The following is a 27,873-nucleotide window of genomic DNA, read 5'->3' as shown; positions in this document are numbered from 1 at the left end:
GCTCAGTGGTAAAGTGCCCCTGGGTTCAAATCCCCATACCAAAAGTTTAAAAAAATGAAATAAGCAAGGTTTCCCAATAAGATACCTTGGAAAAACAAAAGTGGGTGGTTTATTTCACAGTTAAATAAATTTGGTAAACATTGCTCAAAATGTCCTCTCTTGGAGATTTTATTTTATATTCCCACATCATGGGTCTGCAGTAACTTATACAACACTGGTTCAAACCAATGTTTCCAAAACATCTAGTGTTTCCCTGGGCTTGTTTAGAGATTTCTGATCTACTCCATGCTCACAGGGAACCAAAGAAAACCAGAGGTCAGTAAGAAGCACCATTTCCCTTGAGAAGGAAGTGATTTCTTCAAACACTAACCTAATGCATGTTGCTTTTTTAAGTGTGTAAATAATACATCTGTCATCTTTATAATGTCAGAGTGGGACAAGTAAGAGATGCAGAAATAGGAAGTGTTGCCAGAGACTCTGGCTGGCTGACTTCCACAGACCTCACAAGGTGACAGCAACTTTGGAGAATTTGCTCTAGACTGGAAGATTTGATCTTGACCGAATGCCTTAACAGGAGAGGCTGACTCATGCTAATAAAATTCACAAGTAAGAGTCTGAAGTAGTTCACCAAGGCACCAAATTATTAATTAGTAATGAGAAATAAATGATGGGGAGCCAGAGAGTCACAATCTCCAGGTAGTGTGCTTTCTTCCTGCACATAAGCCATGGGAGATGTTACATTTTAAAAATTACTCAAGAGGTAAGGAAGTCAGATCAGTGGTTCCAGATTTTGATCTCATAGACCAGCAAAATTTCCACAGGGGTTTTTGTTTGTTGTTGTTGATTTTAATTTCTAGAGAAAAAATTTTAAGAAAACAGAGGGCATAGTTCAGTAGTAAAGCACTTGCCCAGCATGCTTAAAGGCCTGGGTTTAATCCAAGCACCACAAATATATAAATAAAGGAAGAAGAAAGAAAAGTCTTATAAGTTTAGCAAACCCAATACATAGTCTTGCTTTTTCTTGATTTTCCATAGACTCTCCCAGATAGGCACATCTGTAGACTGCTGGTTTATATAGTTTGACTGGGCTATCAGGCTGTGACCCTGGATGCATCTGTCTCCAAAGTAAGGCTATGCCTGCCACTGGGACTACCCAAGTCCTGGCTACTTAAAGGGTGGTCTGCAGACTATCATCACTGGCATCCTCTGAAAGTTGGCTGGAAAGGCAGAACCTCAGGCCTCACTCCAGACCTACTGAATCTGCATTTTAACAACAATTGTGGATAATCTGTATGCATATTACAGTTTGAGAAGCACTGCTGACGAGGAACATCCTTTGGTCCTTGGACCAGGGCACCCACAGTCATGGATACAGCACAGATGAGTCCTATTTGCCTATTTGCCTTGACTTCTATTCTTAATCCTCGTTCTTTTTTGAGCTATACCAATATTTTCAGTCTGCATTATGATTAAATCTTGAGTTATTTTGTTTCTTTATAATGATTATCCATTTCTGCTTTACTTGCATTAAAGTTTAATATCCAGAAGACAATCTTATATCCTATGTCAAAGTTTTTAGGGTGAATAAATTCTACTGTCAACCCTGACTTGCTGTCTACAAAAAGTAGGCAATATTTTCAGCTTTTGAGAAAGAAAAACAGAAGAAAGAAATGACCCCCTAGGTCATCTAGGTCTGGTCTTCTTCTGTTTTTGGTTTCTGGAACTGGAGATTGAATCCAGGAGTACTCTACCTCTGAACTACATCTCCAGCCTTTTTTTTTTTTTTTTTTTTTTGGTGAGGGGGGTGGGGTACCAGGGATGGAATTCAGGGGCACTCCATCCCCAGTCCAATTTTGTATTTTATTTAGAGACAGGGTCTCACTGAGTTGCTTAGCACCTTGCTTTATAGCTGAGACTAGCTTTGAACTCTCAATCCTTCTATCTCAGCCTCCCAAGCTGCTGGGATTACAGGCGTGCACCACTGCACCCAGCTCTAGCCCTTTTTATTTTATATTTAGACAACAGTTTTCCTAAGTTGCTGAGTCTATCCCCTGAACATCCCCTAATAACTCAACAACATTTGCCCTAAATAACCATGACAGTCTACATGCCCCCAAAGACTCTATCATGATAAGCAATGTGTTAGTCTAATTCACATCTACTATATTCAGTATGTAATATTGTGCCTGGCTAGTAGAAAATATGCTCAATAAATGAATGAATGAAATGAGTTTCAGGCTAAGTTACCATAGTAGGACTTTGGACTTCTGAGCCCCATTGTTGGCTTCATACCTAATAAGAGTTTAATCCTTTAGTTTCCTAATCTTGATTCTGAGAACTGACTAACATTATGAGTGAGACTCCACCCACTTCTCCTTACCTGTGCCCACTACCTTCCACCAATAGAGAAGTGATCAGGTACATAAAAAGGCACTGTCACCCATTGAAGCTATACTGTAGCCAGAGTGCTACTTCTAAGAAACATCTCTATGGATGAGACAAACAAAGTAGACAATGCAGTATCAGTGCAAAGGCTTGAATATACTTACAGGGTGTATGGCTGGAGAAAAACACAAAAAAGAGGTCTGGTCTGAGTTTCCACAGTCCTCTTTGAGTTCCTGGGACAAAGATACTCTCCTTGTTCAGGGTAGCTGCCAACTGGAGCTGATAGAGAAGGTACCTAAGGATTGTAAAATATTATCAGAATGAACAACTTGGCTAGAGGTATAGCTCAGTACTGCAAAAACAGAATTCCCACCCACACTGATGGACCTACTCCATAGATTCTAATTCAGCAGATCCAGGGTGGACACTGTCTTACTGTCAAGCTAGCCTTGAGCCTGTGATTCCTCTGCCTCAGCCTCCTGAGCCACTGGGATTACAGGCATGTACCACCGCACCTGGCCAGTTTTTTATTTTTTAAAATGTTTTCAGTGCTGGGGATTGAACCCAGGGCCTCAAACATGCTATGCAAGCACTCTACCACTGACCGATTAATCCACCCCAAGCAATCTGGCTTTTATCAAGCTCTCTAACTGACTCTAATGCACACTCAAGTTTGAAGTCTAGACCACAAAGTTTTATAGACTGACACTCTGTATTACCTGAGAGTTTAGTGAAAACACAAATTCCAGGGTCACCATCCCAAAACTGGGGAATCAGATTCTCTGGGGATATGGCTTTACCTTTGAAAACTCCTTCTGGCTATAATCTCAGCATGGCTATCATTGAGGATATCTCCTGTGGCAAAGACAGGACACTAGATGAAGTCGTGTGGAAACTGCAGAGGCCCTAGTTCCTAGAACAGAACACAATAGTGACCCCAGCACTCAGGATGGCCATGTAGCTCCTGGCAGACTTTGCTATAAAATATCACAATTAATGGTAAAACGTTTCAGCTTGGTTTCTCAACTCAGTGCAGACATTTGGGGACAGAAAATTCTTTGTTTCAGGGGACTAGCCTATGCAATACAAGATGTTTAGCAGCACTCCTGGTTTCTTCAAAAGATGCCAGGAACACCCCTTTTCCAGTGGTGACACCAAAAATACCTCTAAACATTGCCAAATGTCCCCTGGTATGCAAAATTGCCCCCAGATGAGAACCACTGACTTACAGAAAAATCTTTACCTGGAGACAGGGTACAGATCTTTTGTACTCTGGTATCATACTTGTGCTCATGGTGATATGATTCCATCTAATTTGGTTCTGGGACAGATTCCTCATATACAGGAGGTAAAGCTCAGAGAATGCAGCAAGCAAACTCAAAGAGGTACCTCCTAACTACAAGCAGAAGGTAATGAGCCCAGACTCCAAAGGATTTCTATATTCTTGTTGGTACCAAAAGCTCCATCTAATTCAAGATTGCTTTCTGGGACTCCAGAAGCCACTTGAGCTACATCCGCCCCTACATCAGACCACCTGCTATAAAGCCTGAAAGTCTTCCAGGCAATAATGTGGAATAATTAAACCCAGGGAACCTGTGATTTAAGCATAAAAATACTGACTGGCTTTCAGTTCAACCAGAAAGCATGTTCCTGGTGACCTTTGCTTTCACACTGAATTTCCATTATTTAAAGGAGAACTGTCTTCCAACTGGAGTGCCAGTCAATAGGAACTGAGAGGTCAGACACCTCAACTGACACGGACCTTCTTCCCTGACAAGGAGAGTAAGGTTAACACGGACACTGGTTTCTAAAGCTCCCAGAGAGACAATTCTTTGCTTAGACCCCTACCCATGCTTACCGCTCCTCCTCATTTTGGATTGGCCTATGCATTTCGTTCCTGTTCCCATTGAGACAACTTCCTTTATCACTGAGAGGAAAAAACAAATCATTAAGTGAGCACTCAGAGGCTAAATTTTCCCCTGTGGCAGTCTTAATAAGTCTGTAGGGGATTCCCACAAGAGGTCTCCCACCACAAGTAATGCGCCACCTGGTGGATACCAGGGAAACATATCTAACATCATAGCTGCAACCTGCCCACAACTGTTCCTGATGAGCAACGTAAAATTCTGTCATCTCTGACAGGGAGAGAAAAGGTCTCACCTTGCACTGGCTTATCAGGAGTATCACTGGGCTGGTAAACTGGAAACTGTATCTTCACTACAGCTGCCAATAATGTCCATTCACGGTTTGGTTCTGGCTTCCCTTGCTTAGGCAGCCTAATCCCATAGTGCTCATAGCACAGCTGAGCAATCTCATCTGGGGTCCACATGGTTGGAGCTGGTGCTGAGTCTCTGATCAAAAGCCACAACCATCAAAAGCCACAACCATCACAAGTACAGAAAGGAGAACCAGTGCCAGATGCTACAGTCTTGCACCAATGCTTCGACAGTCTTTCCAATGCAGCCCAACTGTGTTCAGACTAAGACTCCTCTATCTGGAACTGCAGCTCATTTTTTTTATTACCTCCCTGTACTTTTCTCATCTTCAGTGAAAGATTAAAGCCCAAATCCCACCAACCACAGAAAACCTTATTTCTTCAAGATCTTAAAAAAATGTTAGATATCTGACAAATCTCTAATCAATCTGCATCTACTACTCAACAAAAAAGCAAATGACAGGGAAGTGTCCTCACTACTTCAATCTCCCTTTGGAAACAGCATGTAAAGGTTTGCAGAAGTCAACTTGCTTTGGACAGACTCTCGCCACTCAATTTAGACATGTTCTTTTTAGGCACTGTATTTTTCTCTTCTTTCCCCTACAACAGAATGAATCTCTACCTCCCTCTAGAAAATCGCCTTGGGAGATTTCCCACTAGTCAAGAGTTCTTAGAGGAATTGTGTTTAAGATGTGGGCATGGAGTTGTCCTTTCTGGGTTCTAATTCTGGATTAATATAAATGAACTGTATTATATTGGGTAGCTTGGTAACTTTTTTTTGTTTGCTTCCTCATCATTTAAAATAGTAGTAAGAGTAACCTATTAGGGTGACAAATAGTATTTACAAAAGCTACCATGTTTAACAATTAATGCCAACTGTGATTAATGTTACAAAAAATAATTTTTGATGACTGTTGTGGGTAATTTGCCTTGAGCTACTTGGTGAGGGTAAGGACTGTTATAGGCACATGAAGTTAATTAAAAAAAAAAAAGCAATAGCAGATAGACCTGAAAAGGTCTGGGATATTTTGTAGGAAACTCTCCACTCTTGATTGCATTAGTGCTCACTAGATACATCCGGACCTCACTTGGACCCAAGGACATGAAAGCTTCTTAGTAGAAGATGTGATCATACAGCAATGAATATAGCTAAGTATGGTAAAATAAAACACAAACAACAAAAAAGGTTGTACTGAGCCCCAAATGTATATAGCTTCTGAAAGATAGTTATACAATGCTAGTATTACAGTAAATGGTAATAGTTAATCAGACCATTGATAATTTTAAACAAAAATCTTGCAGGAACTGACAGAAATAGTGATTTTACAGTCAGAGAACCGAAGAAGTCTTGAATCTCTCTCTTTTTTGGTACCAGGGGTTGAACCCAGGGGCGCTTACTAACTGAACCACATCCCCAGTCCTCTCTTATATTTTATTACAGAGAGGATCTCCCTGCGGAGTTGCTTAGGGCCTCGCTAAGTTGCTGAAACTGGCTTTGAACTCACGATCCTCCTGCCTCAGTCTCCCCAGCTGCTGGAATTACAGGCATGCGCCACAGCGCCCGGCAAGAAGTCTCGAACCTCTAGAAGCAAAGAAAAGCATGGAAAATCCTAAATCTTTCGTTTGGAGGGGACTTTCCCCTGTCATTTCCAGGGAGGCATCACAAGCAGTATATTTTGTGAAGGGTATCTTGCCATCGACCTGAAATAAATGCAGAGATGAACATCACAAACTAAGACAGTCAAAGAAGGTGAAATTTGTCGGAAGACACGATGACTCCATGAAAGCAGCACAAACTACATCATCTCACTCAGCTGACTCTGAATGAACATGAGCAGTTGCTGAAGGGAATCAAAGTTTTAATGGGTCCATTTTAATTCAAGTTTGCATCCCTTCCAGAACTTGAAAAATCCCTTCATATAAAACAACAGCTCAGTTAAATAGACGTTTCCTTGCCCACAAGGACGCATCACGTAAAAGCTGCGACAAGCTGAAAAACCCTCTTCTTTTTCAAAGAAAAATCAAGTCAGGTACAAGGGGAGCTTTTGCTGGATTTAGTGGAGGGGGAGCCTACTGTTCGTTAGCCCCTTGCTAAGTGCGCGGCCAAGGGGCTATGCAAGACGAAGACAGCAAGGCACTGACGCCGTGAAGTAAGAACAACATGAGCGCCCGACTAGCCAGAGACCACACGCCTGCGCTCGCCCGCACAGGAGCCCTCTTAGCAGTGTCTGTTAAATTTCAGGCGTGGGTCGGCCCTTTCCCACGTGACACGTGTCCTCACAACCTCTTCCCGTACAAAACCGAATTGGTAAAGCCAGACCCGAAGAACCTGACCCAGCGGCCCTAAGACCCTCTCCACCGCGCGCCCCTGACCAGCAACCTCGTAGACGCACCCCTTCAATCTCCTCGAGGCGCAGCCTCGGAGGGAACGAGTTGAAACCCAGGGGCGCCGCGGACGTGACGCTACAGCGACTGCGCCTTCCAGCCCCACCCCCAGGGGCGCAGTGCACTCTGGGCCTTGTAGTCCTTCGGGAGGCGGAGCCAGAGCCGACACCCCTCCTCGGAGTTCCGCAGCTCCGACCCACGCTTAGGAACGCGGGAAACCTGCTGATGGGAGCTGCGTGCGGGTGAAATATGGTTTGAAATAGGATGAAGTAACTTGGGGCTCTGGTTTGAACTTCTGTCTAAATCGGCACTGTTCAACAGAACTATAATTAGAACTAGATGTAATTAAATTTTTCTAGTAGCCATATTTCAAAGAATCATAAGTTAATGTTAATCATATATTCATTTTTCATTCTATTTAAGAAATTTGGTGTGTATTTTACAATTTACAATCTCAAATTTGAACCAGTCACATTTCAATTTGTCAACAGCCACACGTAGGCTGGGGTCATAGCTCAGTGGTAGAGCACTTACCTAGCATGTTAAGGCACTAGGTTCCCTTCTTAGCACCACATATAAATAAATAAAGGTTCATCAACAACTTAAAAAAAAAAAAAAGTAAAAGAAAAATAGCCACGTGGCTACTGTAGAGCACGGGGTGGATCTTAAACATCCAGTTTGACAGATACAGGTAATACAGTTGTCTGGAGAGTTCAGAAGCCTTTACCATCCACCAATTATATACCTCAATTGCTAAAGGTGAGATAACTCATTTTTCTTCCTGAACCCCTCAAAAGTTAGAGGCAGAAGTGCCACTTGACCTAGTCCTTCTCTCTAATTCAAAGAAAAAGAACCACAGCCCTCCTCCAAAGCTGAGGACTCTGATCTTCATTTCTCTCCCCAACACCATTAATACGCAGCTCTCCATTCAGTCTTTAATACCCATTCCTGTGTGTGGGGTGGAGTCATCTTGCAGCATTCTTTCATCTCAGGGATTGATATTACAGTCAATCTAGTGGCATAAAGTAAAAAGTGAGCCATCCTCATCATTTCCATTAACACACATAATATAATCCATTGCCAAGTCCTATTGATCTTATTCCTGTCTCAAATGCATCTGCTACTTTATACAAGCAATGTGCTTGTCCAAGCCAGTGTCCTCTCTTTCTTAGATTGATTGGTAATATGAATTTTCACCTTTTTCTTGCCTAACTCCTGTTCATTTCTCAAGGAGAAGTCAGACTGATCTCTTCAAACCACAAGTGCAACGGCACCACCTGGCTTAACTACTTCAGTGGGTTCTCAGTGCTTTTAGTAAACAGAAAACCCCAGTAGGGCTCATAGTCCTGAATGCCCACCCTCTTTCTGTCTTATCTGGTGCCCTATTTCTTTGGGCTTCTGTACTCTATTAAAATCTTTGCTTCCTCTGTGCTCCTTCCTATCATAGAGCCTTTGCACTGTTTCCATATCATGGAGAGTCCTTCCCCCTTTCTCTGACTTTCCTTCAGATGTCAGATCTAATATCCCTCAGGCAAACCTTTCCTAACTCAGTTTGTCATAGTTTCTCAATACCCCATGGATTTCTTCAAAGAATTTACCAGAGCAGGCATTTTATACAAATTTGGGGGGATGATTTAAAAATCTATTTTTAAGTCTAGAAGCTTCAAATTTGGGACCATGTTTCTGCTTACTCTAGTACAGAAGTTAGCAAACTGTCAGCCTTCAACTATTTGATAAAGTAACTAGGGCTCTTTCTATTCCTTCTAGTTTTTATCCTGTTTGTCAGTTTCTGCTACCTGTTCCTCTATTCCCAGAGGCTTAAGGCCAGACAGTCAATTTCTGTCTCCAGCCTACTGAATAAATCTTTAGGTCACTCTAATTTCATCAGTCCTGATAGCTTTTTCCAATGGTCCACATTGACAGCACTGTCACAGCCCAGTCCCCTCATCTGGTTTTGATCCTCCACACTGTCCCTTGGAGGGTTGGTTTTCTCCATCCTAGAAAACACTGCCTTTCTGAGGATGTGACATATGGATTTCTTTTGAAAAACCGCATGGTTATCCACAGTTTAAGTATCAACATGAGTGGGGATGCCCCATACTCCTAGTAATTTCCAGTTAGGTATGCTGCACACTAGATCATTTTACCAGCTACAGCAGTAGAAACCTGCTCTGTGAAAGCAGAATGGCAACTCCCAAACTGGACGCTTACAGAGGTTTTGCGGAGGTGCAAATGACAAGTGCTTTTTGACACATGACTCTTCTGAATACAGGTGTCTCTAGCTGCTTCCATGTTATCAGGGAGAAAGGGCTCCTTTCTAATAGCAGGCTCACAGTCACACATTCTCTGCCCTGTCACATTCTCAGTCCTGTGGAATTGGGCTAAAAATGAGAAAATTTCAGGCTCACTATTAAACTGGATTATTTCCACCTGCATGTCTAAAACTTAATAGGTTCCAAACCAAACTCTGAACTTTCCCTCTCAAACATGCATTTCCTGTTTTTCCCATCTCAGTAAATGGTGACTCTACTTTTCCAGTTGTTGAGAACTCAAACTCTGAAATAATTTTTTTTTTTCTCATCCTACATCCCATCAGCCAATTTTGTTGCCCTCAGAAACAGGTAAAGTGCAACCATTTTCATTGCTAACACCCAAATCTAAGCTATGATCTCTCCCCAGCATAGTGCAACAGCTTGCTTTCATTCTTGCACTACACAAATTAGCTAGAATCACCCTTTAAAAGTACCTCTTCGGTGGGGGTGGGGGGAGGAAAAAATAACAGAATGAATCAAACACTATTATCCTATGTAAAAGCATGACTACACAAATGGTATGCCTTTACTTCATGTACAAACAGAGAAACAGTATGTATCCCATTTGTGTACAATAAAAAAAAAAAAAGTACCTCTTGCCGGGCTCAGTGGTGCATCTGTAATCCCAGTAGCTCGGGAGGCTGAGACAGGAGGATCAAGAGTTCAAAGCCAGCCTCAGCAAAAGTGAGGTGCTAAGCAACTCAGTGAGACCCTGTCTCTAAATAAAAATAAAAAATTGGGTTGGGGATGTGGCTCAGTGGCTGAGTGACCAAGTCAATCCCTGGTAACAAAATAAAAAAATGTATTTCTTTGCTCAATTCTCCAATCTTTCCATCTCACTCATAATGAAATAATTCTGTGACTATCACAGGCCTGTACAATCCGGTCCCTCGCTGTCCTTTATTAATGCCTCCCTAGTCACACCAAACCCTTTGCTGTTCCTCAAAAATATGGTTCTCTAGTCTGGACTGCCCTTTTCCCATACATCTCTCTGACTCACTGTTTCCAGATCTTTACTTAAATGTCCCATAGCACAGGTATTTTTAATAGCCATATTTAAAATAGCACTCCCCCATCCAGGTCCAGATTAGCACCTCTGTCCCCTCACCCTGCTCTATTTTTCTTTGTGTAAACCCCCACAGAAAGAGTATTTACTTATTTGTTTCTTGTCTATTTCTCCCACTGCTGCTCCAACCCAAAAAGAATACAAATTTCATGGAAGTAGTGATTTGATTTTTGTTCACTGATGTGCCCCCAATCTCTCTTTTTTTTTTTTTTGGGTGCTGGGGATCGAACCCAGGGCCTTATGCTTACAAAGCAAGCACTCTACCGACTGAGCTATCTCCCCAGCACCCCCAATCTCTTAAAACAATGCTGGCACAGAGCAGACATTGATATAAATTTGTTCAAAGAATAAGATGGGCAAATCCTAAACATTCACTGAACCAGCAGTCTGAGAAAAGAGTTACCAGTCCAAAGATAAAGAGACAAATGGTTTATTTGGTAACAAGGAGTAAAAAGAAATTCTTAATTCATCTCTCTTCTGGTGGCTGAACTAAACTGTGGTGGTCAAATAGATGGCGACATACAAGAATTCCCTCAGACCTGATCTTTGGCAGAAATGCAAGGATTCCTGACTTACATGCCCTGGAATTGTTTTCTAGACAGAAGTGCCAACGGTTGTGCTTTCTGGTCTATCAGTGGTTGCTACAGTGTCCTTCTTGTCTTCAGGCTTCATGGCAGGAAACAGAAGTACCTCCTACAGGAGAAAAAGATGCATTTTGAAGCTAGGAAGAATTCTACTCCTTTTGCCTCTGTTAATGTTATCACCCAAATCTAGAGATCTATATATCCCTGCTAGAAAAATGAGTTCTTTTACTTCAGCTCAGTCCCTCTCAGTAAAGACAGAAGAGAATGAATGCACAGTACTCCCTAGGGCACCATGTCAAAAGAATGAGTATACATGAGTTCTATTAAAATTGGACAAAAATTGGGTTTCCACACCTAACAGGGTTGACTTAAATTAAATGAACGAATGCCTGTAGAGAGCTTAGCACTTCCCTGGATCCTCATGAAATGCAAGCAACTAGTATTCCTCCTGTCTCACGTGGAGAAACTAAAATTATCTGAAGTCAGATTGCTCTGAGTCACCTTCTGTGGAGTGGTACGGAATTCCTCCAACAGCTCCTCCTGACAGACCCAAACCCTTTCTTTACTCTCTTGGGTCACACGCTCTGCTTCCAGCACAATGGAGCTTTGGGGCAGTGTGTGCTATGGAGGACTGCTGTGTACCTTGATGTTATTGGAATCTGTGAGAAACATGGTGATGCGGTCAATGCCCATGCCCCAGCCAGCTGTGGGAGGCAGCCCATATTCCAGGGCAGTGCAGAAGTTTTCATCTATGAACATGGCCTCATCATCACCAGCAGCCTTGGCCTAGAAGAATAAAAAAGAACAAAAAGGTGACATTCTTCCAGGACATCTAAGTGTCCAATGAACACACTGAAACATCTGAAGAAGTACCATCATTTCAGGGAAGATCCTAGCACTCAGGACTTACTAGAAACTAGGATTTCCCAGTTAACTCCAGGATTGAGCTATTTTTTTCTTAAGACCTGGAGGTCAGGACTGATGAATTCTATCTCAGAAGGCACACAAATTCTCTAAAATGACTCCACTTCTTGGGATTCTGCAACTCTCCAGTGAGACTAATTCTCAAGAGACTATGATGATTATAAGAGTCCTTCTCCCATTTCCTGAGACCACCCATTTGTTGGTGGCAGTGATAGTACAGGCAGCCTACTGGGGTTTTATATTCTTTATATCTTTATCTGCCTCATTCCCAAGCCACTTCAATATACAATCCAAGAAAAATAATGCTCTTATTAGGTGAATGTATTTTTAATACAAATGTCATGCCCCCCATACAGAAAATCTTTCTCAAAAACCAAAGTTTCCACCTTGAAATGTGACTTCCTCCAACAAAAGCTATGCTTATCCTTCTTTCTGTTTAGTCACCAAGAATGCTGCACATTGACACAGACCAGGGTGAAAGCTGCTATCTTCGGTGACTGAGTTAGGTGGTAAAATACATGCCTTTGTCTGCACTCTCCTTTCTTACCTTGGCCTGTTCTTCAAACAGCTGCCGCTGCCTCATGGGATCATTCAGCTCAGTGTAGGCATTGCATATTTCCTTCTTCATGACAAATAGCTCAAAGCGTTCGGTCAAACCCTCTTTAGAGCGGTGCCTGGGTACAGAAGACCAAAGAGAAGGTTGCATATAGAGGCCCCTGATTTACCATCTGGTACAGGAGCTCCTGAATTATAGTTGACTCAAGAGCATGACTATGACCTGAAGCCTACGTGCAGTCTCAGCACCCAATCATTTGATGGAATAGTGAAGAGGGTGAGAGAACCAGGAAAAATTGATTAGCTTTGTAAAAGCAGCATGGCAGTTTACATGGAATCACATTCCTGTATTCATATCTCCTACATCCTGCTCACCTGGACTACGGGCAGGCCATGACTTGGTTTGGTCAATGGGTATTACAGACGCTTGCTATGTTTTATTTCTGGTTTTGGAGATTGAACCCAGGGGTACTTTACCACTGAGCTACATTCCCAGTTCTTTATGTTTTATTTTGAGACAGGGTCTCATTAAGTTGCTGAGACTGGCCTTGAACCTGTGATCCTCCTGCCTCATCCTCCCAAGTCACTGGGATTACAGTTGTGTACCACTGTGCCTTGCTTGAAATGTTTTGGCATGTTAAGGGTTGGCCATGCTGAAAGGAAGCCCAGGCCATGCTGCCAAAGGCCACATTAAGAGGTTCTGGAGGATGATATCCCATATGGCAGGCCATGAGGAGGAGAACTGAAATTCCCTGGCAGAATTCCCCATTGAAAAAAGCCACCTGGTTCTCTCCTGGCTTTCACTCTCTCTCTTGCATGCTCTCTCTTTTTCTCTCATTTTCTCTCTCTCGCTGCAGGGAGACACTCTACCTATCCACTTAATAAAATCTCTTGGCCTAGGGATATAGCTCAGTTGGTAAAGTGCTTGCCTTGCAAGCACAAGGCCCTGGGTTCAATCCCCAGCACTGCCAAAAAAAAAAAAAGAAAGAAAGAAAAAAGCCACCTGATTTATCCTAGCCAACATTATATGGAGAACACCAACTTAGTCAAACCTAGGAAATCTTGAAAATAAACTGTTTTACACCACTAAGTTTTGGGGTGATTATGCAGCAATAGGTAACTGAACACCATGCTATATCTTACCATTTAGCCAAAGGGCTCATTATCTGCGGGTGATCACAGATGAACGTAGGATTGATGCATGTCACTTCCAGGAACTCCCCAACAAGCTTAATAAAAACCAAAGCAGAACTAAATGTCACTTCTGAATAGTATTTTGATAGTCTTAGCCCAAGAGAAGACCTTAGCGCCCACCCAGATGGATTTATCCTATAGCTTTTCCAAGATGGGAAAGGATTAACTGAGATAATGCACATGAACTATTTGGCACAAAACTTAGCATTAACAGTTCAAAGTTTTTATTTTTGGTACTCGAGATTGAACCCAGAGACCTTTAACCACTGAGCTACATACCCAGGTCTCACTATGTTGCTGTGGCTGGCCTCAAACCGCCTCAGTCTCCTGTGGTGCTGGGATTTCAAGAGTGTGCCCATTATTCCCAGTTCTTAATTTTTTTTATTTCATCTTAAGGTTTTCCTATGAAGCTGCAAAGATGAATTCTTCCCAGTGTGATCTATTTCCTACAGACATGAGAACACAATAGGGCATGGCCTCTAACCTTATCAAGGAGCCTGGCTGTGGTCCGAGGTGGAGGGCATTCGACGGCTTTTGCCACACAGATATCATCAAGAATTTTGCGAGTTTCTGTGATAACAGATGTAAAAGTTAGGACAAGAGAGATCACATGAGCCCAGTAAAAACATAAAGAAAATGTGGTATGGGGCTGGGAATGTGGCTCAATAGAATATGTATGAGCACTGGGTTCAATCCCCAGCACCACAAAACAACAGCAAGGCCAAAAGAAAATGGTATAGAAATTCTAGTTCTGACCCAATCAAATTTAGGGCTGAACAGGAAGACAGGCTACAAAAAAGCAGAGTGTTTTTTTCACCTTCAGTTTCAAAGAGGTTAGTTTCTGGCAGCTTCACCCCTAGAGCTTTCTCAAGCTCTTCTACCATGCTGATTCTCCGGAAAGGTGGAGTGAAGTCAATCTCATAGGCTTGGCCCTCGGGACCATCTGGGTGGTAGGTGATCTTGTAATTGCCTGTAATGTTCTTCACCATTCCTGGAAGAGAAACCAGCCATTTCAAGAGGACATTTTAAGAGGAAGCACTCCTCTTAAAGCAGCACAGCTGCCCCCACAAACCAATCTGAAAGACAGGGCTGGGATTATGGCTCAGTGGTAGAGCGCTTGCCTAGCACATGCAAAGCACTGGGTTCGGTTCTCAGCACCACATACAAATAAATAAAATGAAGGTCCATTGCCAACTAAAATAATATTAAAAAAAAAAATCTAAAAGACAAAGTTAGCAGGACTCACCTGAAACCATCTTCTCTGTGATTTCCATGAGATCATGATAGTCTGCATATGCCATGTAGAACTCACAGGTGGTGAACTCAGGATTGTGAGTCAAATCAATCCCTTCATTCCGGAACTGGCGTCCAATTTCATAAACCCGGTCAATGCCACCGACCACCAGCATCTAACAACACATGGCCATGCTCAGGGAAGGAAATCATGTCTTAACAGTCCTGGAAAATTTCTGTCAACTAACTGGTTATCACAGCTTACACATACTCTCTTTAGACCCTGTAGTGGACAGATGTCATTCTTTTTAGCTACCTAGGACTTATAAACACTCTTCCCGTATCTCCCTGCCCTGCCCCTTCTGAGTCAGGGCCTCTCCAGAGAAGCATTTTGGGGTTAGGCAACAGATTAAGTGACCAAACTCCACCAATCAGATATATGGGTGAGAATTCAACATGGAAGCTACTAAGAAATATGTATGTATTGCACAGAATTCACTTGGTGAAGGGGATCAGATATCTAGCTTTTAGAAATAGTACCTATAGACATTCTAGTGGCAGTGACCTATGCCTAGGAGAAAAGACACTGTGCTCTCCATGAGTTATGATTTGGTATCATTCTTAGTTATGTGGTCTCCAAGCCTGACTGCCTGATCATCCTAGAGATTGTGAGCTTCCTTATACAGATGAATAAATTTTTCTTTCCCTTAAACTAGTGAACAAGTTCTTGTTAACAAGTTCTAGTTGTAGATGACTAAGAATCCTAAATGACAGACAGGCTTTGATCTTTCTTTCACAAAAGACTAAAATCAGATCTAAATCAAGGAACATTATAAACTTAAAATATTTTAGAGGAAACAAAGTAGGTATACCTGTATACCTGAGAAAGATAACCCTTCTGCCCTCTGCACTGCACTGCTCTACTGACCCTATAGAGAAATTCTAGAAGTATTACACTCACACACCTAACAAACTAGAACATTCTCCTATTATACCTTTAATATTCCTTTTTTCTGAAAACGCCTAGTTAGCCAATTATTTTCCAGTCTCTAGCTTCTTAAAGAAGTGGGTTATTATTGACTACCTTATGGTACAGTTCCGGAGCAATTCTCATATATAAATTCATGTCCAGCTCATTGTGGTAAGTGATGAAAGGCTTGGCCACAGCTCCCCCTGGGATGATGTTCATCATAGGAGTTTCAATCTTAAAAAGACAGAGGAACAAAAGTTCTCATACAATCAGAGACTTTGGGGAGAGACCATGCTTTCAATGTTATATCTTAAAGTGAAAGTAAAAGTAAGGCTTGTCACATCTCAAAGTAAAACTAAGTTTAAAAGTAATGCACACGTGCTTGACAAAGAAAAATAGGTTGCTTCATTTTCTAGAATAGTGTCTCCATTTCTGTTAATATCACATAGGACCACAAACTTTCACAAGCTAAAAATGGGAATCTAAATGGATACAGCATTTCTTGAATTCAGTTTACAGTATTTATTACAAATTTAACTGCTTATATCGTTGGAGTTATTCTATATCTAGGAATTCATCTTGGAGAAATATTTGCCATGTGTACATAAAGATGTTCATTGAAATATTTAATATAGAAAAAATCAGAAATAACCTAAATTGGGGTTGGGGAGGTAGCTCAATTGGTAGAGTGCTTGCCTTGTAAGTACAAGGCCCTGGGTTCGATCCCCAGCACCCAAAAAAAAAAAAAAAAAAAAAAAGGAATAACCTAAATTATTAATAGGGAAAACAATAAATAATGCTGCATTAAAAGGAATGTGCTGGAGGGATGGTGCATGCCTGTCATCCCAGCAGCTCAGGAGACTGAGGCAGGAGGATTGCAAGTGCAAAGTCAGTTTCAGCAACTCAGCAAGGGCCTAAGCAACTTAGTGAGACCCTATCTCAAAATAACAAAATAAAAAGGGCTAGGAGTGTTGCTCAGTAGTTAAGATTCCTGGGTTCAATTCCTGGTACCCTTTTCCTGGGCACAAAGGCTCCAAAATACATCAAGTGGAAGGGTAGGTTCATTATAATACATATAGTGTGACTCAATTTATAGTTAAAGCAAAAATTAAAATAACCCCTCCAAAACATTTACGCGTACATACTCCATGGCAATGTGTGAATGCATAGATATGGTAAGAAAGAATACATATTAAACTCGAGTTTGGGGAAGGAAGTTAGTTGAAAGAAGCAAAAGGTACTTTCACATTTGCTTCTATTTATTGTGTGAATGTTTCACACTACATACACTTGTCTTTTCCATACAATTAAAATGTATTTTTTAATACTACAAAACCCAAAACGACTCCGTAACATTTTTTTTTTTTTCCGGTGGTGCTGGGGATTAAACCCAGGGCCTTGTGCATGGTAGGCAAACACTCTACCAACTGAGCTATATCCCCAGCCCCCTTAACTTCATAACATATTGAACTTGATATGCATGTGGACGGCACTATACCTTGCTAAATACTGTGGGAGGCAGAATGCCAAATAAATACATTAGAACAAAGACACATGCAAAAAAGTAGATGGTCTCGTTAAAGCATGAAGAAAGCTGACACAGGAAATGGCTTGGGAAGAGGAAGGGGAAGAAGGGACAGTAAAGAGGCAAACAAAGCAAGGCAGCTTATCATGTCAGGTAAGGAATCCTCCATTACCTCTAGAAATCCCAACTCATCCAAGAAACTTCGTATGTATGTGATGATCTTAGAGCGAATGATAAATTTCTGCCTCACAAAGTCATTCAGGATCAAGTCCAAGTATCTCTGACGATACCTTGTTTCCTAAACCAAAAGCAGCAGTTAGAAATCACTGGTTTGATTCAGTGATATGATAAACAAATGGAATGCATTTATGTGCTACAGCTAGCAGATGATGAGAGCTTACCTTGTCTTTGAGGCCAAAGTGAAGATGAGGTAGCATATGCAAGCAGGGAGATAGCAGTGTGATCTCATAGGGAATGATACTCAGCTCACCCTTCTTGGTTTTCCCAGGATTCCCCTGAACTCCAATTATGTCTCCCCGGCGCAGTTTGTTATTGATATGAATAAATTCTTCCTCCGATTTATAATTCCTGAGTGAAGGGAAATGCAATTCATTTTACATTAGTTCAAACTAATACTGGCTACTGGCTTACTATGGAACCCTAACTCAACTTTAATACTAAGTTAATGAGCCCTAGAAGAATCTCAGATTCAGAGCCAACTGCTAAAAAGATTATTCTTTCATTTTAGTTGTCATGAAATTGGAGAGCAGTCATTACTTTCCAGGTGCTCAGACGGTCTTTTTAATCTTCTCAGCTGACCATGCCCTTCCTTCTTAACTTCAAATACCAACAGGAAAATAAGACATCAGCTGCTGTCCCCAACTGTGCTGCTCCAGACCAGCACAGAAGGACCTGAAACAGGATACTTCTATGTACCTGGAATTGGCCATGACTTGCAACTTGACCCCCTCTCCTCGAAGGTCATAGAAGATGAGCTTTCCCCCAGAAGCTCTTTTGGCATGGATCCTACCTAGAAAAAGAAGAGCAAAAATACTGACCAGTGGATCAAAACCATTTTGTGGTATCGGTGCCAAAAAAGTTCCCTCCACAACATAAACCAGAACAATCTGATCGTGGCCTGAGGTTCAGAACCTTCCTTTCTCTTCATGCTAATGATTTCCATTAAAACCAAAGATATGTGGGGAGATAGTTTGTCCTTGCAGTAGTGGGGATTGAATCTAGGAGTAATCTACTACCATGTGACATTCCCAGCCTTTTTTTTTTTTTCTTCTTGGTATTAGGAATTGAAACCAGGGGAGGGCTTTACCACTGAGTTATAATCCCACTCCCCCGTTTTAAAAATACTTTATTTTGAGACAGGGTCTCGCTAAGTTGTTTAGGGTCTTGCCAAGTTGCTGAGGTTGGTCCTGTGATCCTTCTGCCTTAGCCTCTTAAGTCACTGGGATTATATTTGTGGTGTTGGGGATTGAACCCAGGGTCTTGTGCATACGAGGCAGACACTCTACCAACTGAGCTATATCCCCAGCCCCCAGCCTTTTCTTTTTAATTTTGAGACAGTCTTGTCAAGTTGCCCAGGCTGGTATCAAAGCTGTTGGTCCTCCAGTCTCAGCCTCCCAAGTTACTGGAATTACAGGCATGTGCCACCATACCTGGCAAGATATGGCTTTAAAGATACTTAGTTCCCAGAGAATGGCAGTGCTAGTGGCAGCGTAGACTTTGGATCTTCCTAAACAGAACATAAAAATCCAGAGTGCAACCAGAAAGATACAGCCAAAAACCCATGGATACAATTGTATGGGAAGATAGTTCCAAGAACCCCCAAATACAAATGATGAATGGGGTAAAGTACCAAGAGTCCTAAAACCTCCATATGGGAATAATGCAGTGGGGAAGGATGAAGAATCTGATAGATTTGAGAACTGCAGAACCCCCAAGAGCCAAAGGTATTCACTAGAGAATGTATAAACATTTCCCTCCTGTCTAACTAGAGGACAGCAGCTGAAACTGGGAGAGAATGTGTCCACTTCCATAAAGTTGGGGCTACACTAAAAATGCTCCAAAGGGAATGGAGCAATGTAGCTCAAAGAAACTCTAATAGCAAAGGTTCCCTCCCAGGATGAGGTCTAATTGAACAGGACAAGGAAAACAGAGACAAAGGAAGAGAGAAAGTCGAATAAAGGTGAGGAAAGGAACCTCAGAAAGCCAACTTCTATATTTCTGAACACTTCACAAAAATAAAATAGAGAAGTTGAACAAGTATCTATACACTAACCTTATTAACATTCAGGAAATTTCATATAAAAATAAGCATCATACAAGCATTGAGGTCAAACACCATTTAAAGTTATTATTTAAAAAACAAAGTAAAAAATAATAATAATCAATAAAAAACAAAATAAAACAAGAACAACAATAACAAAATTGGTCACGGTGGTACACACCTGTAATCCTAGCTACTCAGGAGGCTGAGGCAGGAGGATCACAAATTTTCAGACAGCCTATGTAACTTACTTAGTAAGACCCTGTCTCAAAATAAAATCGAGAAGGCTGAGATATAGCTCAGTGGTAGAGTGTTGCCTAACATGTGCAAGGCCCTGGGTTCAATTTTTTCAGGATAGCGGGGCAGGAGGACAAGAATAATAATATGAATATATAGATCCACACAGACAAAATTAAAGCACTCAAGACATGCCAAGAAAATAAAAAAACTTAACCATTTCACAATGAGTTAAAAGACATTAAGAAAACAAATTAGAGTTAGAAAAACAAAGAAATGAGGATACACAGGAAGAATTAAAAACCATGTAAAATTTCTTTTTCAGAATGATGCTGGGCATGGTGGCGCACGCCTAGAATCCTAGTAGCTTGGCAGACTGAAGTTATGAGGATTGCACATTCAAAGACAGTCTCAGCAACTTAGCAAGGCCCTAAGCAACTCAGGGAGACCCTGTCTCCAAACAAAGTACAAAAAAAAAGTTGGGGATGTGGCTTAGTGGTTAAGTGCCCCTGGGTTCAGTCCCTGGTACCAAAAAAAATATTAAAAACTATAGAAAGAAAAAAAAAAGAACTGGGGATATGGCTAAGTGGTACAGTGCCCCTGGGTTTAATTCCCAGTACTCACCTCTCCCAACCCCTCAAAAAAAAAAAAAAAAAAAAAATCAGAAATGATGGAAATGAGTGATTACATACTACAAATAGTATGTTAAGAGAAACAAGATGAAACAGAGGATAAAATTTAAAATCAAATATGAAGAAAAGATAAAAAGGATTTGAGAGCGCAGATAGGTGGCACATTCCTAAAATCCCAGCAGCTGGGGAAGCTAAGAAAGGAGGATCACGAGTTCAAAGCCAGCTTTCACATCTTAGTGAGGCCCTAAGCAACTCAGTGAGACCCTGTTTCTAAATAAAATACAAAAAGGGGATAAGGATGTGGCTCAGTGGTTAAGTGTCCCTGGGTTCACTCTCCAGTACCAAAAAAAAAAAAAAAAAGGATTTGAGAGAAAATGACAATTACTGAAAAGGATCAAAGATCCAACATACAGAAAAAATGAGTACCAAAAAAATCCAAAACAATATACAAAACACAAGTAAATTTCCTTATGTGAAGAAGACTTTTCAATCCCTAGCACCGCAAAAAACAAAACACAAAACAAAACAAAAAACACAAGTAAAGGCATGTACCTGAAAATAACTAAAGCAGAATGACCAATATCAAGATGTATTTTAGTGAAATAACTAGGCATTAAAGAAAAAGAACATATTTGGGGGGCATTTAGGTGTTGGCAGAGGTTCTCCCTGGGAGGAAGAACCATGGGTAATTAAACTTTTTTTCCCCTTCTTTGAATGTTCTACATTTCTACAACAAATAGTTCTATTGTTATTTGGGGAGAGGGGAGTAGAGGCTAAAGACATGATTTGATTTTTTAAATTAAGTAAAAGATCCCACATAAGATACTATAACCCCCAAACAACAATGCTCTAAAAATAAAGCATTCTCAAAATGAAACCTGGCGTTCTTAGGAGCCTGGGCACATGGTTCCCCACTGATGAATGAAGTCCTTTAAAGAACTATGAACTATGATGCAGCAGCATCAGGTAAGGAGTTCCTCTCAGAGAATGCCCCTTCCTCAGTAGCCTCACCTGATTTGGAATGGGACCCATGCTCCTGGGATGCTCTGCTTCTCTCCTGAACAGATTTAATAGTACTGCCCTAATTCAACAGGTTCTAACACAGTCTATTAGAGAGTAAGACCAACTCAAACCTTCCCTTGTGTTACTGAAAGGGCCTACCTACTGTGGGAGCTCAGTAAACTGCCAGGGAATCTTCCTACCTGCCACCTTCAAGGTGATGTCAGTCAGGTGATCCCCAGGCTGCAGGTGACTATATTCTTGGATGAAGTGAGTGAGCGAGATATCTACATGGAACTTATGTGGGTAGGGGTCCTCCCCATTGACCTTCAGCTGATGGACTGCTTGACTGCGGATCTTGTAGTATTGCTGTTAAAGAAAACACAAAATAAAACAACAAAAAACAGAACCTGTGAGAAGCTGAACCGAGCCAGACCAGTGGCTGATCTAGCAGGACTCCTCTGTGGGGCCCCAAAACATTGAGGTTCTCTCTAACCACCACCTCTGCACCCTTGAAATCATAGTCTGAATATGTAATACGTATTCATATACCTAAAATATGTGGACTGGCCAGGTCTATATGGAAATGAAGGTCAGAATTTCAAAATAGAAAAGAAAAACTGGATTTCTACTTAAAATAATAAGTTGAATGGATACATGTTTCCTTGGTTCCTTTTGTGGACTACATCTGCATGGTGAGTCACTTTTCTTCTCAATTATTCTCCTAACCCTGGTTACACATTAGATTTTTTTTTTTTTCTCTGAGGCAAGACTGTGGGGTCTGGAGGATGAAAATAAAGAATATTCTACAGCAGGGATCAGTAAATGTTTTGATGCAACTTCTCAATTCTGCTGTTGTAATGAGAAAGCAGACTTAGACAAATGTAAACAAACAGGCATGGCTATGTCTAATACAATTTTAGGTATATAATCAGGAAAGGAAGGATGAAGAGAGGGAGAGGGAGGTAGATCTGACTGATGAACTATATTTTGCTAACTAAAATAAACTGTAGTCTGTCTTTGGGGAAACACTTTTTTTGGAGGTACTATGAGGTCTAAGGATGATTAGCTAAGGATGATTAATTAGTCACTTGAGAGTTCTGGACTTTCCCAACTGCCTGTTGGGAGTTGACATAAAAAACTCAGGGCCTGTGCCATTAGCCAGATGGAATGACAAGCTCTTTTTATTCACTGGCAATGACTCAGGGTCCAGTGCCTATTTGAGTTCTTACTTATCTCCTAGTGCCTAATCTCAAGGAATCTGCCATAAGCCTTATCAGAAGATTTCCTATGTTCATCCATACTAACAGCCTGGGGGACTCACATTTGGGTCCAGGCTCTCCTCCTCAGAACCCACACCATTTTCATTGGCATGGTTGGTGGCAGCAGCAGTGGCCTGGCTTAGCTGTTTCTCACTGAGCTCTTTCTGCTTGGCCTCCTTCTCTGCCACTTTCTTCTCAGCTTTCAGGCGTCTCTTTAGTTCACTGTTGGGAAAATGAAAGCATTCAATGTGAAAGTTGTCTCAAGAGTCTTCCATCTTCTGCCCCACAACATTTTCCAAAAATATGAACAGCTTGGGGGAAATGCTCTTCCATACCCAAATCCAGTCTCTTAAGTCACTAAATTCTATATGTGAAAGAGATAAAGGAAAAAAATTAGCTTAGTACAAAGATGCAAGAGATCATTTTCAGTCTTTGCTTTCCAGCCTGAACTTGGTATTAGGTCCCAACTAAAAACCAAGATACACCAGGACAAAGAAATCCCACATATTATTTTATATTTAGGAAAAGAAATATTTCCTAGAAAATCATCAGGATAGGCTTTTCTTGAGCTCTCTAGGCTATGGAGCTCCTTAAAACCAAGGATTGACTCTCAGTTGCCTGGTAGCCTCTGTAGAAGATAAAGTTCCTACAGTATCAGACCTAACTGGTAAGACAATGTTTCTAGCTGTCTGACCATCCCCTCACTAAGGAGTGAATTAGGTCACAAATGGGGTGAGAGTGGGCTTTACAGAGCTCAAGAAGACACACCACAGACAATCTAAGAATGGCTGTTAGCACAGGTCTCACTTTTTCCCACTGAAGCCTGGTGTGGACAGCAGGGCAGAACAGTGTACAAGGCAGCAGAGTACAGAGGATAATACACCATCTTTTTATTCAGACTGCCTGAGACTGAATTCTGACACACCTACCAATTATGTGACCTTGGGGAAATGACTTAACTTCTCCCTTCTAGAAGATGGAAGTAAGACAGTTTCATACTAGTTGTGAGGACTGAGATATTTGTAAAGGGATGATCCTGGCCCTGGCATTTGGTTAGCATTCAAATATAAGCTATGTCTAGGTATTCCTCATTCTCTACATCTACCATAGAAAACATCCAAATTTGGATGTTTCTGGTCAAATCTGTTGTCATCCAAATTCCTGATATGTGTCACCTGAGACCCTAAAACCAAAGCAATGGCCAGGTGTAGTGGCACACACCTATAGTCCCAGCAATTTGGGACACTGAGGTGGGAGGATCACAAGTTTAGGGCCAGCCTCAATAATTTAGTGAGGCCCTAAGCAACTTAGTGGAACCCTGTCTCAAAATTAAAAATAAAAAAAGAGCTGGGGTTGTAACTCAGTGGCAAAGTATCCCTGGGTTTAATCCCTAGTGTTTAAAAATAAAATAAAATAAAAATTAAAAAAAGGTAGGTAACTCAGTATCCCTATGCTCTGAAGTGCTAACTGAACCCAGAAACAAACAGACTTGGGTAGAGAGGGTTACCCTCATTATTTAAAGAAAATTGATGGATCATTCTTTCAAACCACTGATGGTAATTGAATATTCTGCCAATAGTGAACCATGGCAACAGATGTCATACCATGCTTGCATTGTTTGGTTCATTTCCAATGAGTTAAGAATAATTTAGCCAGGTATGATGGAACATACCTGTAATCCCAGTGACTCCAGAGGCTGAGGCAGGAGGATCACAAGTTCAAGGCCAGCCTCAGCAATTTAGGGAGATCCTAAGCAACTTAGCAAGATCTTGTCTCAAAATAAAAAGTAAAAAGGATTGGGGTTTGGTTCAGTGGTTAAGTAACCCTTGGTTCAATCCCTGGTACTGCCTCCCCCCAAAAAAAATGACACAGAATAATTTTAAAAATTGAGATTTTGACTTACTTTTTTTAAGCAAGAAAAATGGTTCCTGATGGCTTCAAAGTAGGCAACCCTTTCTAGGAACAACCTGTCTCAATAGTTGCCTGTCGTGCTATAATTCAATCAGTGGGCAGCTGAGGCTACCTGGTTTTCTCTAGGATTAAGATAAGCCTGCTTTCCATTCAACTCTTAATTCAATCCAAAATAACCCACAAAAGTCCTAAGGATATCCCCAAAACTAGAACCAAATTAATCTCAAAAGCAAACAAAATGACAGGAAGACAAAAAAAAAAAAAATGGCACCAGAAGTTCTTTATTCAAACAAGGATTTTGTTCTCAGTACTGATCTAGAATCATCTCAAGACTCTAAGAGAGATCTGAATTTATAAAGAGAAAGCTGGTAAAGCATTATTGATTTTAGTAGTAGAGTTCTTTTTTTCCTTAGCAACAATTCCAAAGACAGCCAGGGGCTTAACAGATACTAAGGAAAAGGATTTTTGCTCCTAGAGCAATAAAGAAGGTAATGGGCACCAACCTTCTTTTATTAGAAAGTGGCTTGTCCTTGTGAAGCGCTGTGAAAGGAGCAAGTTGACCCAGTCGAAGTTCCCTCTGACCCCACTCTGCCCAGGAGGTTTGGCGCAGGGACCCCCTAACAAGCCTTACAGCAGCTTGCATCAACATGGCAGAACACCCTGGAACTAATGATCACCACCACCTAGCAGGAAACACAGAGATGTGGTGTCAGATGGGACAGACATTATATACCCACCCAAAGTGCACTCTTCATTTGGGGGAAGGGAGCAATGTTTACACTACCTTTTAGGGTCCCATCTAAATTAAGAGCCTCTTAACTGACAGCAACCCTGTTTTAACACTGTTCTGCAACTGTAACCGACAATGTTCTCTGTCCTGCTTATGGAAAAAAGGTGCATAACTGGAGCTAAAAGTCAAATGCAGGTCAATCAACAGATAGAAATGATCGCAATACTCTATAATATGGAAGATAGAATGTGAGGCAATGTTTTTGAAGCCCCAAATGTGATTTTGCTCCTGAAAAATGAAATACCTTCCCATGTCAATGGGAAGCATATAAAATATGAAGAAAATGCTACTATCAAATGCAAGCTCTAGAAAATGCTAAAAGCACGCCAAACAGATGGGTGTGGTAGTGTATGTGTCTATAGTCCCAGCTATTTGGGAGGCTGAGGCACTAAGCTCACTTGAGCCCAGAACAGCCTGGGCAAAAACACAGTGGTGAAATCCCGTTAATTAAAAAAAAAAGAAAGAGAAAGAAAACCACACAAAACACCTATGAGTCAAAGAAGGAAAGGTGAATTCAGGTAGGATATTAGATTTCATTGTTTACATATCAGTGAAACCGGAATATAATGTGATTATAGGGATCACACTATTGTATTAAAATAAATTTGAGATAGAATCTCATTTGACATTGAATCATTTGGGCAAGTATCGGGGGCAATACCTAGCATGAAATGGTGCTCACTAAAAATTTCAGACCAAGAAAAGTCAAGAAATAGAAGGGAATGTTAATCACAATTAGTTTAGTCGATGGTCACTAGAGGAGTATACAACATAAAATATCAACAAGAAATTCTTTTAGACAATGTGAGGCAGTACGCAGTCAGTACAGACTTGATAAGAACCTCACTTTAGATCTCTGCCCCAGTGCTATGGATCATTGCCAGAACACACAGTAGGAAGGAATACTTTAGCATGCATTTAATCGCCTACCACCTCAGTTTATTAATTTGAAAAATGAACCTTTTTACTTACAATATTACTACTGAGATTAGAGAGAAAACTTGTATAGATCTAAACGGTGCCTACACATAAAAACTGCTCAAAAAAAGTGTAGCTGTATTTAAGAAAACAGTAGAAAGAACTGACTGGTTTTCTCAATTTACTTCAAAAGAGCACTGTAGACTGAACACCTTGCTTTTAAAGTATCTGTGATTTACAGTCCTAAAATTCAAATACTGATGTGACATATCAAAATGCACTCAATTTTCCTGAAGGTCTAAGAGCATGTCCTGAACACTTAAAAAAATCCATAAATCACAAGGAAAGACAACATATAGAGTGCTAGCAAATAATAAATGTAGACATTTCCCTTTTAGCCTCTCTAAAATACACCAAGGTATAAAAATTGAGACAGAAGGGGGAAAAAAAATCAATTATTATTCAATTCAGAAGAGTCTTCATCAGTTCTCAGGATTCAGCAAGAGGATTAAGCGCTAATGCACTAAAGCACCACAGTATAAAATGTCTAACCTCCCTCCTCTGCCTCTGGAGTGGTACTAATTGGGAGTACTTTCGGAGCACTGAGAACACTCAAATCATCACCAGTGTTCTATGGTTCAAATGGGGAGCCCAGATTGAGAGGGAGGATAGTTGTTTAGAGAAAATAAGACACAGCCAGTTAAAGGGTGGCTAATCTTGATCTATGCTCACCTACAAACTTCAAGGATTTGGGTGGTTAACAAAGAAACACCCAGCAGACTAAGGGCAGCTTGGTGTATTAGCTGAATAAGATGGTCTCCACTGCTGGACACGGATCACTCACTCATTTCTCATAGATACCTGCATAATCCAGTTGGGTAGGTGCACGACAGTTTTAGAACTGACCCCCTTTCATACACGAGGTGCAGTATAACTCTGGAGAGGCCAGGGGAAAAAAAGAAAAAAGAAACCTAAGGTCTTTCTAAAAAGCTAAGGTACTCAGCATTTCTCCAACCTCCCCCTTAGGAAGCGGCTCCATAATAAAAGAATGCGGTTGTCAGAGTGGGGCGGGAAGTGAGTTTCACTTTTCCTCTCTGTCTCCTCGGGGTTCTCGTGCTGGTTTCTCCTCCGCATTCTCCTGCAGTAAGATGGGGGACCCCTCCAGCGCCCGCCGGAGGCCCCGGGACGTCGCAGAGGAGGTAGTTTCCAGGGCGCAGCGGCTACGACCCAGCATGTGCGTACCCGTAAGAGCAGGAGCCCGGCAACAGCCCGCTTGGCGGGAGCCTCGAGGCACTTCGCAGCCTGGACTCTGTGACCACAAAGGCTTAACGACCCACCGCCACGCTTACTTTTTGCTCAGTTTCGGCTCGCCATCCACTTTCACCTCAGCCCCTTCCACCGTGGCCATCTTCCCGGAGGGCCCGACCCAAAAATGACGAGAGGGACACGACAATTTCCAGGTCAGGGGCCGAAGCCCCGCCTCTTCCGGGGCAAG

At 41.4% G+C, this 27,873-nt stretch overlaps 2 protein-coding genes and 1 non-coding gene across 12 annotated transcripts in view; all 3 read right to left on the bottom strand.

Moving 5' to 3' along the window:
• Nucleotides 1-7,474, bottom strand: part of Adat1 (adenosine deaminase tRNA specific 1) — a 54,009-nt gene extending 46,535 nt beyond the window's left edge. For 2 of the 8 annotated variants that reach the window (XM_047527821.1, XM_047527823.1), the window contains exons 1-3: nt 4,546-4,687; nt 4,244-4,312; nt 2,550-2,680 (exon numbers count right to left, since the gene is read on the bottom strand). In XM_047527821.1, the coding sequence (XP_047383777.1) occupies nt 2,550-2,680; nt 4,244-4,275 (163 nt within the window). In that variant the 5' untranslated portion in view covers nt 4,276-4,312; nt 4,546-4,687. The other 6 variants (XR_007105363.1, XM_047527820.1, XM_047527817.1 and 3 more) reach the window with 6 other exon arrangements.
• Nucleotides 7,475-10,777: 3,303 nt separating this feature from the next.
• On the bottom strand, nt 10,778-27,866 carry Kars1 (lysyl-tRNA synthetase 1). 3 transcript variants are annotated; one of them, XM_047528475.1, is made up of 15 exons: nt 27,728-27,804; nt 25,174-25,353; nt 22,822-22,981; nt 21,701-21,866; nt 18,285-18,378; nt 17,750-17,936; nt 17,521-17,646; nt 15,938-16,057; nt 14,867-15,029; nt 14,438-14,611; nt 14,105-14,190; nt 13,570-13,655; nt 12,419-12,545; nt 11,590-11,733; nt 10,778-11,056 (listed from the first exon to the last, which is right to left on the bottom strand). In XM_047528475.1, the coding sequence occupies exons 2-15, from the start codon at nt 25,317-25,319 to the stop codon at nt 10,958-10,960; spliced, it is 1,878 nt and encodes a 625-aa protein (XP_047384431.1). In that variant the 5' UTR covers nt 25,320-25,353; nt 27,728-27,804; the 3' UTR covers nt 10,778-10,957. The 3 variants fall into 3 exon arrangements, with proteins under 3 accessions (XP_047384431.1, XP_047384430.1, XP_047384432.1); XM_047528474.1 differs by lacking the exon at nt 27,728-27,804 and adding an exon at nt 27,240-27,313; XM_047528476.1 differs by lacking the exon at nt 25,174-25,353 and having other exon boundaries at nt 27,728-27,866.
• On the bottom strand, nt 17,193-17,265 carry Trnag-acc (transfer RNA glycine (anticodon ACC)). Its single transcript has one exon. It is a non-coding gene; the product is annotated as a tRNA-Gly (tRNA).
• Nucleotides 27,867-27,873: the final 7 nt, after the last annotated feature.

The sequence above is a fragment of the Sciurus carolinensis genome, chromosome 16 (assembly GCF_902686445.1).
Source record: "Sciurus carolinensis chromosome 16, mSciCar1.2, whole genome shotgun sequence".
In the NCBI taxonomy this organism is placed as follows: domain Eukaryota; kingdom Metazoa; phylum Chordata; class Mammalia; order Rodentia; family Sciuridae; genus Sciurus; species Sciurus carolinensis.
The sequence above is the reverse complement of the archived record's forward strand: the minus strand, read 5'-3'. Positions and strand labels throughout refer to the sequence as shown.

What these genes read in the sequence shown, in the direction of transcription:
- Kars1 (XM_047528475.1), bottom strand. Translation starts at nt 25,319, where the DNA reads ATGTTGATGCAAGCTGCTGTAAGGCTTGTTAGGGGGTCCCTGCGCCAA. An exon ending in CACAGAGAAGATGGTTTCAG is followed by an intron (nt 14,612 to 14,866) that starts GTGAGTCCTGCT and finishes TTTCTCTTCCAG; the next exon opens with GAATGGTGAAGAACATTACA. An exon ending in TGTTTGAAGAACAGGCCAAG is followed by an intron (nt 11,734 to 12,418) that starts GTAAGAAAGGAG and finishes TTATTCTTCTAG; the next exon opens with GCCAAGGCTGCTGGTGATGA.